The sequence below is a fragment of the Salvelinus sp. IW2-2015 genome, linkage group LG19 (assembly GCF_002910315.2).
Source record: "Salvelinus sp. IW2-2015 linkage group LG19, ASM291031v2, whole genome shotgun sequence".
Lineage (NCBI taxonomy): Eukaryota > Metazoa > Chordata > Actinopteri > Salmoniformes > Salmonidae > Salvelinus > Salvelinus sp. IW2-2015.
This window is the reverse complement of record NC_036859.1, coordinates 11583388-11599409: the sequence shown is the minus strand read 5'-3', so window position 1 is coordinate 11599409 and position 16022 is coordinate 11583388. Positions and strand designations below refer to the sequence as shown.

The 16022-nt window shown below is 39.7% G+C and overlaps 1 protein-coding gene across 4 annotated transcripts; it reads left to right on the top strand.

Moving 5' to 3' along the window:
* Positions 1–2737: 2737 nt before the first annotated feature.
* gata6 (GATA binding protein 6) lies at positions 2738–9704 on the top strand. Of its 4 annotated transcripts, none has more exons than XM_024009395.2 (7): positions 2738–2844; positions 3704–4657; positions 5955–6121; positions 6800–6925; positions 7212–7299; positions 7410–7498; positions 9387–9704. In XM_024009395.2, the coding sequence occupies exons 2-7, from the start codon at positions 3760–3762 to the stop codon at positions 9555–9557; spliced, it is 1539 nt and encodes a 512-aa protein (XP_023865163.1). In that variant the 5' UTR covers positions 2738–2844; positions 3704–3759; the 3' UTR covers positions 9558–9704. The 4 variants fall into 4 exon arrangements, with proteins under 4 accessions (XP_023865163.1, XP_070304921.1, XP_023865164.1 ...); XM_024009396.2 differs by having other exon boundaries at positions 2753–2840; XM_024009397.2 differs by lacking the exon at positions 2738–2844 and adding an exon at positions 2931–3416.
* Positions 9705–16022: the final 6318 nt, after the last annotated feature.

The window sequence follows — 16022 nt, the reverse complement described above, 5'->3', positions numbered from 1 at the left end:
TAGACATTCATTTACAAATCGCTGATTGTTCCCAATTCATCATAAACTCTCACCTTTGATGACACTATTCTATTACACTACAGACAAAGCAGACTTCCTTTTTGCCTTCAACACCATKCATGAATAGCATAAATTATTAGGTGTTGTGTCTGTATTAAACCAATCAAACCTGATGTTACGATTTCAGCTGATATTTTTATTACGCCAAATCAATTATAATAATACTTTTATCATCACATGAATAGGCCTATCGAGTATACAAAACATTAGGAACACCTTCCTAATATTGAGTTTGCCCTCAGAACAGCCTCAATTCGTCTGGGTATGGACTCTACAAGGTGTCGAAAACATTCCACAGGGATGCTGGCCCATTTTGACTCCAATCCTTCCCACACCTACTACCATACCCCGTTCAAAGAAACTTAAATAGCTTAACCCGCTAAATGGCACACATACACAATCCGTGTCTCAAAATAGGAAACTCTGTCTTTCAATATAACAGAAAACGAGTAGTAGGAGATAATCATTATGAAGTCAGTACGGCAATGACACCTGAGGGCGATTACGCAATGAAACAGACACCCATTATTGAGATACGACTGAAGATACGGCCATCTTGAAAATCAATAAAGAAATTAATCACAAAACAATAGCATTTTATTATCATTACTAGTACTACCACTACTATTATTTTCAAAATATATTATTATATTGTTATTATTATTATTATTATGAATAATTATAACATTAATATTATAAGCTAGTCGAGGTAATTCGAATGTAGGCCCATCAAGGCCTAATAATGCCATTACATTATAATAAACCTTAAATTATTCCACAGTGACAGTAAATTATTCGTTTTCAATTTCCAAATGATATAGACTATTTATTGTTGATTGCAAACAGTCTTCTCCTGGTCTGCCCCTGCCTGAGCCTGTCCGTCCCTGGATAGTGTGAAGATAGAGGCTGAGACTGAGTGGCGTCCTGCCACTTTACGGGGGGGATTCGTCACAGGTAGGCTAACTATCTGAGAGACACACTTCATGGCATCACAGCGAAAACACCTCATTCGTTAAGTCGCATTGGAACAGACAGTAAAATGATGTATTCTCGCACCTCCCTGACAACGGCCTGCCTCGGCCCCCAATGTCCAGCCGAGACAGTAGCGCCTGCTTACTCCATGTTCCACGGTGCATTTGATAGGCTATGTTCTGTCTTTTTCGCTTTGCTCTCAACGATTGATCAAAATAGCCTAGGCGATAGCTGTTAGTGCTATCCCTTTTACGCACGAGGACACGTCCAATCCATGGCGCGTTAAACCAATAGTCATAGTTCTGATATCTATTTTAGAAGTATGCAGTTGCTTACACCTCTCAGAGAACGTTTCTAAAATGCTACCTAGGTTTACCCTTTGCAAAGCAACCAGAAGTGAAAGGAATGCAAAGACCAAATTAAAAGAAGAATGGCCATTGTTTGAGCCCATTTTACAAGAGGAGTCAAACAGAGGATAGAGCATGTTGCAATGGCTCGTGTCTCTCCTCTCTCTTTCAGTGCAACGAAATGGTGACCTATAATTTACCCTGAAACGCGTATCGCCTAACAGTGTTATCCAGACAAAATGTAAATAGAAAGAAATACCAGTTGAATTCTTCCCAGGTTGACTAACGACGGGACTATTTGTTAACGTCTGGAAGGAGTGCAGAAGACTAGTAAATGAATGGTTTAATTGACAACTCGTCACTTTTGATAATTTCACTGAGCCAATGTATATTCCAACTGAAATAATCATCGCCAGTTCAATGTAAATCCTCTCTGCAACAACAGATACGTGCTGAGAGTTTGTGCTTCCGAGGCTGACCCCATTTAATCAATTTAAGGGCTCACTTAAATAAACTAACTGTGAATGGTCTCCCCTAACATAACGCCGAAATTGAGAATAAACAAACAAATAATCAAAAAGAGGCGATTTCAAAATAGCTGTTCTCAGCGAGGTTTGTATTTTAGGGCCTTTTACTTTCTAATTATAATTATTTTATCATTCAATGTTAGTTATTGTAAGTATGGTGCAATTGAAAGGCTATTAAATATTTCACTTTGCAAATTGAAAAGTTTTTCAATTGAATATTATTTTTTAAACTCTGTATTCGATGCCAACAGTTTTGTCGATAGTTCTGTAACATCTTACATTATTACAATGTATTGCTTGCCAGAACTTGTAAACACATTCTGAAGAATGTTAGCCTAGGGACTACTTAATTTGTCTAAYGTCTATAATGATAGGCCTACTATAATTTTTGAGCCTCTGATAGGTTAATGTTCATCATGATAGTCGTGGTTTGTACATCTAACTAATTTGTACGCAATATCCGTTTAAACCAGGCTTGATGTCAATTATGAAAAATCCCAATTTTTGCTCTAAATAAAACGCAGTTATTATCATATTTCTTTGAATATCTTAACTATTTTGTGAGTAAACCAATGTGCACTGCCAAAACAAACTTTTCTCTGTGTATTTATCTGATATATGAATTTCGATTTTATTTCAGCAACAAAAAGTCAATAGCCTACTGTGAAACGTCAAATTGATTGCCGTTTTTGTCATTTTAGACATGATCAAGTCTCTCAAAGGCTAGCACCCTCAACCAGTTGATATGTTTGTTAAACTGAAATCCAATCAGAGAACGCCCTCAGATTCCAACTGCAGCCTCGAGAAGCGCCTCCTCTCTAAAAACCTCGTCACGCGCGCAGTAGGCTAACGCTTTCATTCCTATCTTCCCAGAGACCAGCTACGACCCACACACTATAGGAAACTTCAACGAGCGACCGATGGCACAGAACGAGTAGGTGTGTGGTGAATAATCCTTCCTCTCCTCTTTTGTCTTCTATGTTTCAGTCCAGTCTTGGTAAAACATCTGGTTTCAGTGATCGTGCTCCTGGGTGCCAGTTGCGCAGAACCTAAATCATTTGGGGTATTGGTTTGTCACAATTACCCTGCCTCTTGGGTCTTATCTGTTATGCGTCTTATCAAGCGGTTATCGCTTTGCTCCAAAGATATATTGCATTTTGTTCCTATCTGTAACGGTGTGTGGTTTTTTGTAATTATGAAGAGGCTATCTCGAGAGGGGAGGACAGGGTTTTGACACGGATGGATTCAACTCCTCCGGTCAGAGCGCGCGGTGTGCCTACATTTCTAATGGATTAATACCTTAGGTGGTATTGCCAAACATGTCTTAACTATTAGTTTATAACCATCATATAGTTTTAATAGTGAGGATCGAGTATTGTGTGCTAAGTAACCTAGCCKTTCGCCTATAATTTTGTGTCATGTACTCAAAATTGCGCGAATACGTTTCAAAATGAAACCAAGCCCCACATCAAGGGCTATGTTGGGTTTGTATTACGCAGTTTCCCAGAGGGTAAGCTATGGAATTGATATGACATTGTTATCATGGGGGATGACATGTTTCTTGCAAATTAATAGTATCGCTTGAAAGGTAACTCAAATGTAACTATTTGGACCAAATCTTTGGGAAGAATATTTGAGATTGTAATAAGATTTGATTACCTCATCTCATAGATCCTTTATGATACCAGAAATAGTTACATGACGCCCAAGGACCTGTTTTAAGTTAACAATTTACAATATGATAGACCCTTTTAGCCTACTTGATCTTGATAACAACATATTCTCTCTCATTCCCAGGGCAGACAACACCCTCACGATTTTCTAGCCCWACGGTGTATGGAAAGTGATCCTGGATGGACCTGGGCGAAAACAGCTGGTCCATGGTCAAGCAAGAAGTGTCCAGCAGCCCAGGGTCACCGGCTGAACAGAGCTACTTACACGGCGGTCAGGACAGTCACGGCCACGCGCACGACTCGGAGGGACTCAGGTCACCGCCGACAACCGATCAACTTGACTTAGTGGGACACCGGCGCGACGAGGGGCCAGGTAGACCATCTCTACACTCCTACGTTCACTTCGGACACGGACACCATAACAACAACACTGCCCTGCCCACCACAGAGGACATCACGCTGTTCACGGATTTAGACCAGGGCAACAAACTAATCATCTCGAGTGGAGCGCACCCGCACCACAAGGGGGGCCTTATCGTCGACCCCAGCGACATGTATCAAACACTAGCCATCGCGGCGGCCCACCAGAGCCAGGCGGGGTACGACTCGCCCTCTGGGGGCTATATGCACTCCAACCCCAACTCTCCAGTGTATGTACCGAGCTCCCGGGTGGGACCCATGATATCCAGCCTCCCTTATTTGCAAGCCAGCGGGTCGGCACAGCCCAGTCATGCGGTCACAAGCCATTCAGTCTGGTCGCAGTCTACTCCGGAGAGTCCCTCCTACAGCACCGGGAGTCCTCATACATCCAACCGTTTCCATTACCCTCCAAGCCCGCCAATGAACAACGTAGCGTCCAGGGATAACGGCTACAGTAACCCGCTGAATGTGGGCAGTCGAGACCAGTACGGCCTCCCGCGGTCCCTCGGTGGATCCTACGCCAGTCCCTACTCCCCGTATGTCGGACCGCAGCTATCCCAGTTGTCCTCGCCTTGGCCTGGAGGACCATTCGATAACACCATGTTGCACACTTTGCAAAGCAGAGGTGCGCCCTTGACGATTCGAGGACCCAATGGAGGTAGGCTTACTATTCCCCAAAGTATCGAAGAAAGCTGATTAATTGAGTGAGAACTTTAGTGCTGATATGACATGTATCGAATAGCTGTTTAACGCATGGTATAATAATAAAAATAACCATTCCAAAAAAATCTAAGCAACAAGGGTGAAATAATGTGATGATAATTTACGATTACAAGTGTTTAGGTCTAATGGCCCCAATAAATTCTAATTCAATTTGGTTAAGGAAATTATCGGAGGTAAAATACATGTTTTATAGTAATGGTAAGACATGGTAAATAGGTTCCATTTTAGAATASCAAGTTAATTAGGCTATATTTATTATTTATTTAACTTGGCAAGTCAGTTAAGAAAAAAATCGTATTTGCAATGACGGCCTACACCGGCAAAACCCGGATGACGCTGGGCCAATTGTGCGCCGCCCTATGGAAGTCCCAATGAAGGCCGGTTGTGATACAGCTTGGATTCAAAGCAGGGTGTCTGTAGTGTCGCCTCTTGCACTGAAATGCAGTGCCTTAGACCGCTGCGCCACTCGGGAGCGMTACACTCTTAGTAAAAAAGGTTCTGGATAGAATCAAAAAGGGTTCTATACTTGCTTCATATATGGCAACCCTAAAGGTTGGTAGAACCCCAATTTTGGTTCAGTGAAGAACCCMTGGGGTTCTGATGGGGTTCTGATCAAAGAACCCTACAAAATGGTTCTATATAGAACCTTTAGGGTTGCCATAAATGAAGCAAGAAATATAACCCTTTTTGGTTCTATCCGAAACCCTTTTTCTAAGAGTGTAGGCTATATATTAGTTACATAGGCTATTATCAATGCATTTGTTGCATGAATTAAAGTTTGGGCCTATCCCTGATATCAAATGTTTTATAACGACGTCTAAGCCTATCATATTTTGATATTTTTATTGGTGTAACTAAAATAAATACATTGTTGATTACACCCTCTGACTGCACATATAAAACTAGTATGGAAACATTTTGAGTTTCTTAAAGTAACTTAATGCATTAGATATAGATAAAATAGCTAAAGTACAGTCAAAAGTGCAGTCACCTTGTGTATTGAATGTATAATCTTAATTTGCTATCACATATGCCTAGAATATACCTCATTTTGTAAATAATGGTGAATAATCATTAAAAAATAAMAWWWTTTTATTTTTACAATATACAATAACATATTTCAAAGCAGGTGCTCAATTAAGCCTAAGAWAAATCATGGCTCTTTTAATGCCCAAGCACCTCTCTGAAGTGTCATGTAAGTGATTGGTGTATTGCCTATCTGTTTCCCGCAGATATTCTCGACGACCTGGGAGAGAGCAGGGAATGCGTCAACTGCGGCTCCATCTCAACGCCGCTTTGGAGACGCGATGGCACGGGCCACTTTCTCTGCAACGCCTGCGGCCTGTACAGCAAAATGAATGGACTCAGCCGGCCATTAATTAAACCACAGAAGCGGATGGTAAGCAGAACACGCTCAGGGGACTACTTAACCACTCAATTTCCTGTCTATTTATTTAAAGCAATGGCTTAAGGTTATCACCTCAGATCTCTATACTCCTTATGATGATTTTTTGGGACAAACAATTCGCTTAAACGGTAGACCATTTTATTGCACCCTCAGTTTAGCCAGCGTTCATATATTAACAARGTAATTCTGGCTGTCATATAGGTAATTTAGTCAGGGTCAACAAGTGTACAGAGGCTACGTGAGGGAAAAAAATACTTTTCAAACACACATTCTCCTGGCGCCATTACGCAGTTATTACGCACACTAACAAACGACTGATGCCTTTTTTCCACGAACTCCCTGACAATTAAATTCATGGTAATAAGCTGAACGTAACTGCCAGTTAAATGGATGACATGAATATGACCAATATTATTGTTCGGAAATTAGTGCAGATAACAGAAAGAGAGTCATAAGTCATAAGAGAGGAATATCCATGCCCTTCATATCCAATGATGAATTCAAGTGCTTGGATCACAGCCAAAGATTCCATTAGTCAGGTAGCCTAGCCGCGGGCTGCGACATCTCTCCATTCCACGTTTACAGCACGCGTTCACCTTTGCTTAATCGTAGCTTCATATCTTTATGTTCCAGTGTGTTTATCGTTGTTTATATATTGCCTTTTCCCAGTCATCATCCCGGCGAATCGGCCTCTCCTGCGCCAACTGTCAGACGAGCACAACCACCTTGTGGCGCAGAAACGCAGAAGGAGAACCGGTCTGCAACGCATGTGGGCTCTACACAAAATTACATGGAGTAAGACACAATCTTTACATTATGTCACAAGTTACCCCTTTTTATTAACTTCATGTTCGACAAATGCAGAGAATATTGTAACTGACACGTGCCTAATTACCGTGCGTAATTGTTTCGATGACTATGGAGAACAATATTAAACGGGATCAGTGTATTCAGTCTGCCTAATAAATTATATTTATTATTAATAAAGTTTATGTTTAAAGGACAATGTACATGTTTTCATACATTGACAAAACGTGTAACCAAAAAACATGACAGACTAATGTAGTCGTTATTTTTGCAGGTACCTCGGCCGCTCGCCATGAAGAAAGAGGGAATTCAGACGAGGAAAAGAAAACCTAAGACTTTGAACAAAACCAAGGGATCCTCTGGTAAGCAGATCCCTCTCTCTCTCTCTCTCTGTTGTATAATTGAAATACTTAACTTTTATGGTTCTCTTTATATATATATATATATACTTTTAAAAATCATTTTACCACAGGAAATAGTAATTCAGTCGCCATGACTCCGACGTCGACATCTTCTTCCAACTCTGAAGACTGCTCGAAGGACAGCTCTCCCAACACGCAGGTGCCAGGGTTAATAAGAACGATCCATATTTTGATATAGCGTATTCAAAAAGAAAACGAATATTCAGGTGCGGGATAGGCCGCGTGTGTTATAAAAACGGACTCAGGGTCGTTTGCAATTGAGATTCTACTGTTGTCCCCTCCTCGGTTATGTCTTGTGTAAGAAATTATGCACGGCTGAATTCTTCCCACACATTTCAGTTAGCGTCAAATATAAGTCTACGGTTTTGGTAGGATAGACACACTTTTACTTAAAAAGAAAATATATATATATATTTAAAATATGATTTTATCGTTTTATTTATTGCACTAATTGGTATTCTTTTGACTGAATACTGTTGACAAATGTAGGAGCAGGCAGGCTAATAATACACTTTCATCTTATATGTTCGTGATAGCAATAATACCGACCTGACAATACTGGATTCAAAAGTATTGAGTCATATGGTATGTGGGTTGTAGCCTACTGTATCTGGTGTCTTCAGAGGTATTTAAAGGCTGTCTCTAATGGGTTCTGGGAAGTGGTCTGCATTTCTCAGAGATGATGCTCTTCGGGAATTTTGTCCTAAAACATAGTCTCTGATTTTGTTCCAAATGAAACAATATTATAGGGCTATTTAAAGTACATTTTATTAATGACATTTGTCTGTTCCTATCATTTGATAAACGGGCCGGTTTGCTATAATAATGTGGAGATTCACTGCATATAGGCCTATACACTGAGTGTACAAAACATTATGAACACCTGTTCTTTCCATGACAGACTGACCAGGTGAAATCTGATGTCACTTGTTCTCTAAAGAAGGATTTTTAAGCCTTGAGACAACTGAGACATGGATTGTGTATGTGTGCCATTCAGAGGGTAGATGGGCAAGACAAAATATTTAAGTGCCTTTGAATGGGGTATGGTAGTAGGTGCCCGGGCGCACCGGTTTGTATCACGAACTGCAGTTTTGCTTGGTTTTTCCACACACAGCAGTTTCCCGTGTGTATCAAGAATGGTCCACCACTCATTGAGACTGTTCTGAGGGCAAAACTCAAGATTAGGAAGGTGTTCTTAATGTTTTGTACACTCAGTGTATATCCATTTTAGCAGTTACAAATGAAGATTTATCATTGATAGGCTTCTGGAAGCCCTGGCTGTGACTATAGAAAACCCATGGAGAATATTAGGGTCGTTCCACCGATTCAGTGCCTTTTAAGAAATGTAACTTGGTCCAAAAAAGTTTGATTTCGCCAAATTTTTACATTCTGTCATTAAGAGCACATGTTCAACTTAATGAAAAATACATTTTCCCATCTCAAGATTGTATATAAAAACATACTATGGTGAGTGCCTATTAAGTGGCAAATAAAGTAACAGGGTTGACATAACATGGTTGAAGATTTCATCTTAAATCAGCCTTAAATCCCCTTGTGACAGGAGGAATGGAAGCTTGTTGTGTGCAACAGGGAGCAGCAATTGAATTCAAGCTTAAAGAAGTGAATAAAATGTGCTAAAACATGTCTAACTTGTCTATCTATGGTTAAGAGTGTTGATGTGTTATGCTCCAACCGATCAGTTTTCTGCCACAAAACACCAGAAAATTGCCAAAAATAGTAAAACCAGCTCACCGGCTTTTACACTATTGACTATTAGATGTTCAATGTTTCTTATTTAAATGTTTTAAGAATAGTTTCACCATATTAAAAACGAGTGTTCAGTTCACGTAACAGGGTTCATGTAATTTATTGAATTATACATGTAATATACCAGGCTTTTAAAATTCAATATTGGTGCACAATTTCTAGTAAAAAATATCAAAGGGACGCAAAAAGGCACTTATTTTGTGGAAAGACCCAGTCATTTCTTTTGAATCTGTGACTAACATTTCTCTGTCCTATTCCAGGTCCAGTCCGCTGTCCTGAGTGGCCCAGCGGATGGCTCAGGCTCTGATGGCTCTGCCATCGTGAAGTACCCAGGCCAGGATAGTCTCTACACCAGCGTGGGCCTTACCCAGTCTCCAGACATAGCCGGCTCCGTCAGGGGAGAGTCCTGGTGCCCCATGGCTCTTGCCTGAGTCACGAGCTGGGGATGGAACCCACCACACTATCCTCTGTCTCTCTCTCTCTCTCTGGATGTCCTGCTGCTGCGTGGTGGAAATATTCTGTGCCTTGATGGTTCTGGGTCTGTTTCCTACTGCCCAGCTAACAACAGTTGGACAGAGACAGNTTGAAACGTCTGTGGAATATTTGGGATTGATTTCCAGAATGATATGAGAAAACCGTAGTGCCTTAACAGAAAGGGAAATATGTGAGAGGAGGCCTGTTGATGCATTCTTGTTACTCTGCAGTTCGGATGCGTTCCACACCGACCTGCTGTTCTCTCTGTCTCTGTCTCTGTCTCTCTCGCTCTCTCTCTCTCAGCTATGGAGGTGGATAGAATGTCTGAAATGAAGAAACCTGTACATAATGATATGGATTCCYCCACTCAAGACAAAAGTGGTTAATTGGATATTAGTGCTTGAGAAAAGCGCAACCATGCATACAGAGGACATTTTGATTATCATTTTTTTGCAACTGGAATCAAGCTATCAAGTTACCAAGACAACCTTCCTGAATCAAGAGAAAGTATTTATTAATCTTCCATTGTTGAAAATATGACTATGATTGTTAAATAAAGATATGGATATAGAGTAGAACTGAAACAAAAAAAATCTTATATCTTCGTTTTTTAATATACTTTTGTATTTCCTTCTCTCTTGTTGAGTTAGTAGTTGTTACCAGTGATCGTAAATCTGCACGTTTTTCCACTGATAGCTCTTACTGTATCTGACTGAAACTCTTGGTTTTAAACAGGGTATCAAAGACTGCGACATCCTATGTCGGTCAGTTTTTGTTTTTAATTATTAACTCAATTCGCAAATAATTCAATCCTACAGATTAAATTAAAATACTCTTCACTTTATGGTACTATTTTTTAAGAAATTGGTAGAAGTGTTTTTTTTTTTAGGCGAGGATAAAAAAGAGATAACATGTCCGCAAAATCGTTGACACATGTACAACAGCTAGCTAAGTACTGTTTGAATGAATGGCACCCACAATTATTTTACAGATGCATATTTTTGTTACAATACAAAACTGCTGCAATATTATCTGGCTGTAACAAAGACTACCTAACTGGTAGAAACAGTATACATTTACTGATGTATTTGATGTTCATATAAAACTTGACAAAAATCAAATGAAAAGGCTAAATGAGGTCAACATAAAATAATGTAATGTTGCTATATGGACAAACAGATGCGGAATTGATAAATTGCCCCTAATAAGTTTTTGGTTGATAAAATAGTAATGGCTGTTCCTACAACCAACTGTAGACTGTCATAAAACAAAATRAGTCAATGTAGCTTCAATTGAGAATAATCTTAAAAGAGTGATTTATGCCAAGAGTTATGTTTCAGTGACGTGAAAAAATCCATATGTAGGTAGAAAAAAACCTTTCACTGGTTTCAAGACATAATGACCTTATGTGACAAATCACTGTTGATTTTGGTTTGACTCAACACGCAACAAAAAGTGGAATACAAATGTGCCCTTGTATTTTTACTCAAAACATGTCAAAAGCTCTACAGTACATGTTCCTGACTTTCAACTTTTGAAGTAGAAATATGACTTTCCCATTCAATACACAGATCATACTGTATGTCTCCCTCTCCTCCAGCAGGGGTGTGAATGGCGCCTCGCTCAGCAGAACTCTCAGTGGATCCATTTTAGGGCCAGACAAATTCCTCGAGCTCTCTGGGGAATGTCAATTTCGGTGGAATGAATCTGAAGGTCATTGTGAAACTGCCGTTTTAAAGTGCATTTCAGTTTCACCATCAGGGTCGTTCAGCTGAAACAGTGCCTGGTAGTTTTTTTCTGGACTTATTTATTTAAAAAAATATCATGTTTATTATTAACATTGTTTTCCTATTTTTTGTTTGGATATTTGTATTTCTTTGGTTGGTTGTTTTATTCTTGATACAGTTTTAAATGATATTATTTCAATATTTGAAATAAATTGTTCTGTTGATATGTGAATTTTGGAATAATTGCCCATCTTAGAATATTTGAAGGAAATCTACACATTGTTGTTGGTGTGTCGTTGTATCACAGTGTTTTTGTGGTATGTGCCAGAGTTTGCAGCAAGAGTTTTAGCTCCATCTAGCCATTTGCTGTGAAGGTACATATAACCATTTTGAAAATGTGATAGTAAATAACCCCTTATAGTTGAATAATATTTTGACATTTGTTGTTATATTGGCATAAAAAAAAATTGGCAGTGTTATTCCTCACTTAAATTCTTTCACCTCATGATTCAGAGAGGTTCGATAAAAGCTAGTAGCCTACCGTTATTCAGAAATATAAATCGCCTTAGCCTACTTTCCTTTTTTTTTATTGAACTTGTATGAAGATTTCCACTATATTACTTCATGCTGGAATAATAAACAAAACGTTTATTAAAATGTGTTTTACAGTTTGTACATTTTTAAGACGGTACCTTCAAGAGAAATATGTTATGACAAGCTGTTGGAAAGACGGCAGCAATGGATCCCTGAGGGTTTTGAATTTCCAAACAGTGTTGGTCTAGTTGTTTTCTCCTTCTGTATTAAAGTTAGCCTTTCCTCTTACACACAACAGCAATTGTTTCTTTACACCACGATATGCAATCACTACAATGGTTTTAGCAGTGTTTTCAGTGTGTGTTAAATCAAGTGTATTGTGCCTGTCACAGTCTGAAATATATTTAAGTGAATATAGCTTGTAAATTATACCATAGGTAGACACAGACATTTTAGAGATGGCTAGATTTATGCCCGAGCTTTAGGTTATCTGGCTGCAATTTTGACATATTGATGTTGGAGAGTTTATTGAGTGTCAGTGTAGCTATGTTCAAGACTGCACTGCACATCAGCCAGATACATCATTTAGAGATACAAGTTATTTAAATGTTATTTCACTTTTATTTAAGAAAATGGCAATTGTTTTGTACTACCTGTCCCCTTGCATGATACTAGTTTTGAGCAGACCAGTGTAGGAAAACGTTATTATAATCCATTATTTTGATAATGTCACCAGTTCAATATCTTAAACAACTTTACTTTTCAGTTTTGGATCTTTTGTATTTTATTCGTCGATAGCACATGCCCAAGGAGTTGGCAAGTGTCTGCAGGCTTAATGTCCCTCCAGTCTTTGTCTGAGGGGTTGCAGTTATGCATTATCCATTTAAAGGTCCAAAGCAGCTTGAATTTATCTCAATATCAAATCATTTCTGGGTAACAATTAAATACTCTAGTATGATTGTTTTGAATTGAAATTGTCAACGAGAAACAAACATAGCTTCTTATAAAATAGCAATTTCTCAAGGAAATGTTTTACTAGGACTGTCATGTGGTAGTCTGAGTGGGAGTTGTCTTCCTTATTGGTCTTTTAACTAATTGGCAGGACAAAACTCCATCCGACAAAAACAGGCTGATATTTCAGGCTGTAATTTCAGCCGGTCTTTTCAAACAGCTCTTATCATTTTCACAATTTCACAGTATTATTCCAAACTCATAGTGTGGAAATATAGATATAAAACACAGGTAAATCACGTTTTTGACTGCAATGGGCCTTTAACAGAAATGACCTCACACAAACTTTAAATAGGCTCTGCTGCAACTGAGACAAATTACAAACTTTTCTTTAGATATGTAAATCAAACGTAGTGTGAAACCTAAAATAAGAACAAATATTTATAGGTCTATGAATTTATGAAGTGGTCCTAGGCTAGTAATGTCTTCCAGGTACACTTTGCAGCTGTCCCCATGGATGAACGTTTTTTGGGGTTCCAGGTAGAACTATTCTGGGTTCCATGTGGAAAGGGTTCTACCTAGAAGCAGAAGGGTTCTACTTCGAACCAAAAGGGGTTATTCAAAGGGTTCTCCTATGGGGACAGTCGAAGAACCCTTTTTGGTTAGAGATAGCACCTTTTTTTCTAAGAGGATTTACAACACATTACATCACTGAGGCCCTCCTCCCATTTGTTACTCTGAATTAATGTGCTTAAGGTTGAGGGTCATGCGCATGACAACAGTCACTCTATGTTATTTCACCATAAATTATCTGTAGCTGTGAAGATCAGTAGTAAGAACTGACAAGTGACACAAACCAAAGCCTCAAACCTATTTTAGGAGTTTGGTGAATGGTGCAATAGGCTGATGTATTTGTCACTGAGCAGCGTAACAGAGTCTTATCTGTGTTGAATGTGCTTTTCTAAATTGGCAGAGACAGAAAGAGAGAGAGAGAGAATTAGAGTGAAAGAGCAAGTGAGTGAGCGAGAGAGAGAGAAAGACAGAGAGAGAGAGAGAGAGAGCGATACACACACACAGCAACTGACGCCTAAGGCTGCTTTATTTAGACAGTGAGTAAGAGAGTCCATGTCACCCCCGAGGGCAGCGCTACTGAGTTGAAAGTCCTCTGGCGGGAAGACTGGAGCCAAGGTAAACAGTTAGCAGCACAGCACAGCATGAGGACAGAGAGACTGCAAGCCTGGGTAACATTCATTAGGGCACACCGTACTCTCTTAGAAAAAGGGTATCAAAAGGGTTCTTCGGCTGCCGCATAGGGGAACCCTTTTTGGTTCCAGGTAGAACTGTTTTGGGTTCCATGTAGAACTCTCTGTGGAAAGGGTTCTACATGGAACTCAAAAAGGTTCTACCTGGAACCAAAAAAGGGTTATTCAAAGGGTTCTCCTATGGGGACAGCCGAAGAGACCTTTAAGGTTCTAGATAGCACCTTTTTTTTCTAATAGTGTAGCAAACTATTTTTCAATGGAAAACAAAAACGAGCGGTTCTTATTGGACAAATACAGGGAATTTGTCCCTGTCTTAGTCTGTTTTCTCCCGTTGGGCCCTAATCAGTGGAGGCTCCTCAGAGGAGGAAGGGGAGGACCACCCTCCTCAGTGAATTTCTTAAAAATAAAAATGGTAAAACATTAAAAAAGTTATCCTTTTTAGATAAAACTATACTAAATATAATCACGTCACCGAATAACTGATTAAAACACACTATTTTTAAAAGAACGTCTACAGTAGCCTTAACAGCACTCTGTAGGGTAGCACCATGGTGTACCCGGAGGACAGCTAGCTTCTGTCCTCCTCTGGGTACATTGACTTCAATACAAAACCTTGGAGGCTCACGGTTCTCACCCCCTTCCATAGACTTACACAGTATTTATGACAACGTCTGGAGAATGTCCTCCAGCCTATCAGAGTTTTGCAGCATGAACTGACATGTTGTCCACCCAATCAAAGGATCAGAGAATGAATCTAGTACTGAAAGCATAAGTTACAGCTAGCTAGCACTGCAAAAAATAAAATGTGGTGAGTAGTTGAGTCAAAGAGAGAGAAAGACAATAGTTGAACAGTTTGGAACAAATTAATTTCTTCCACAATTAAGGAGAAGCAAGAGAGAAATAGAGCAAGCGATAAAGATTGTCATTTTTTTCCACTTTCAGTTTCACTTACTTAGCTAGCAAATGCAGCTAGCTAGTTTAGCCTACTGAAACACCCCGCTCAAACAGAGGGATGCTATGTTAGCTAGCTGCCTATGACTTTCCAACACAACACTGGAACTCTTCCAAGTCAAGGTAAGCTTTTGGTATTACTAATTTATTAGTGCTTACTGACTAACGTTACTGCATGATTGTAGCTGGGTTTACTAACGCGTTAGATCTATTAGTTATGCTGACTATGACATTACTTCAGCTAATACGGTGACAATGATGTAGGCTGTTTGGCTTGGAAAGGTTGTTTCGCCTGGTCACATACAGCTGATTTGTTGTGCATCGAAGTCCACAGGTGAAGGGAAGATGACTAATACAACTTGGCTGTTATGAGAGTCAACGGAAGCAAACACAACAAAATGGGGATAAACGTACCTGAATTTGTCCAATAGAAACTTTCGCTTGCAACTGTTGGACTAATGATTACATCAGCTAAATGCAGACAAGAGTGTGCAAGGCGGTATTGAATGTCACTGTCTGTCACCTCAAATTTGTCTCTCGACCTGTGTGTACCTACGCTGTAAACTTTCATTCATAGCCTAGGTTGTAGCAACCTCATGATGGGTATAGGAACATTTGAGTATCATGTAGTGGCCTGAACCTGTTGATGTTACATTGAACTGGGTGAATGGAATATGAATGAAGGACATCCAATATGCTGTAATAGAAATAAGACCATGCTCATGAAAAAAATTATAGTCCTCCCTCATCTTAAACGGCACCAACCGCCACTGTTCCTAAAATATATGTTATGACCCCAGCCAGGCCCTGGGGCTGTTTGGGCAGGAATGGGTAGGACTAGTACAGCAGAGTGAATCCCCCAGGAGTTGCCCGTTGATATTTCCACAGAGAGGCTTTTCAAAGGGGAGCTCCCTCTGTTTGGCTCTGCCCTGGCTGCCTCCGGAAGCGATGGGATCTCTGACTCAGCCCTTTTGGGTTTCCTCGACAGACACACACA

What these genes read in the sequence shown, in the direction of transcription:
- gata6 (XM_024009395.2), top strand. Translation starts at nt 3,760, where the DNA reads ATGGACCTGGGCGAAAACAGCTGGTCCATGGTCAAGCAAGAAGTGTCC. An exon ending in TTAAACCACAGAAGCGGATG is followed by an intron (nt 6,122 to 6,799) that starts GTAAGCAGAACA and finishes GCCTTTTCCCAG; the next exon opens with TCATCATCCCGGCGAATCGG. An exon ending in ACAGCTCTCCCAACACGCAG is followed by an intron (nt 7,499 to 9,386) that starts GTGCCAGGGTTA and finishes GTCCTATTCCAG; the next exon opens with GTCCAGTCCGCTGTCCTGAG.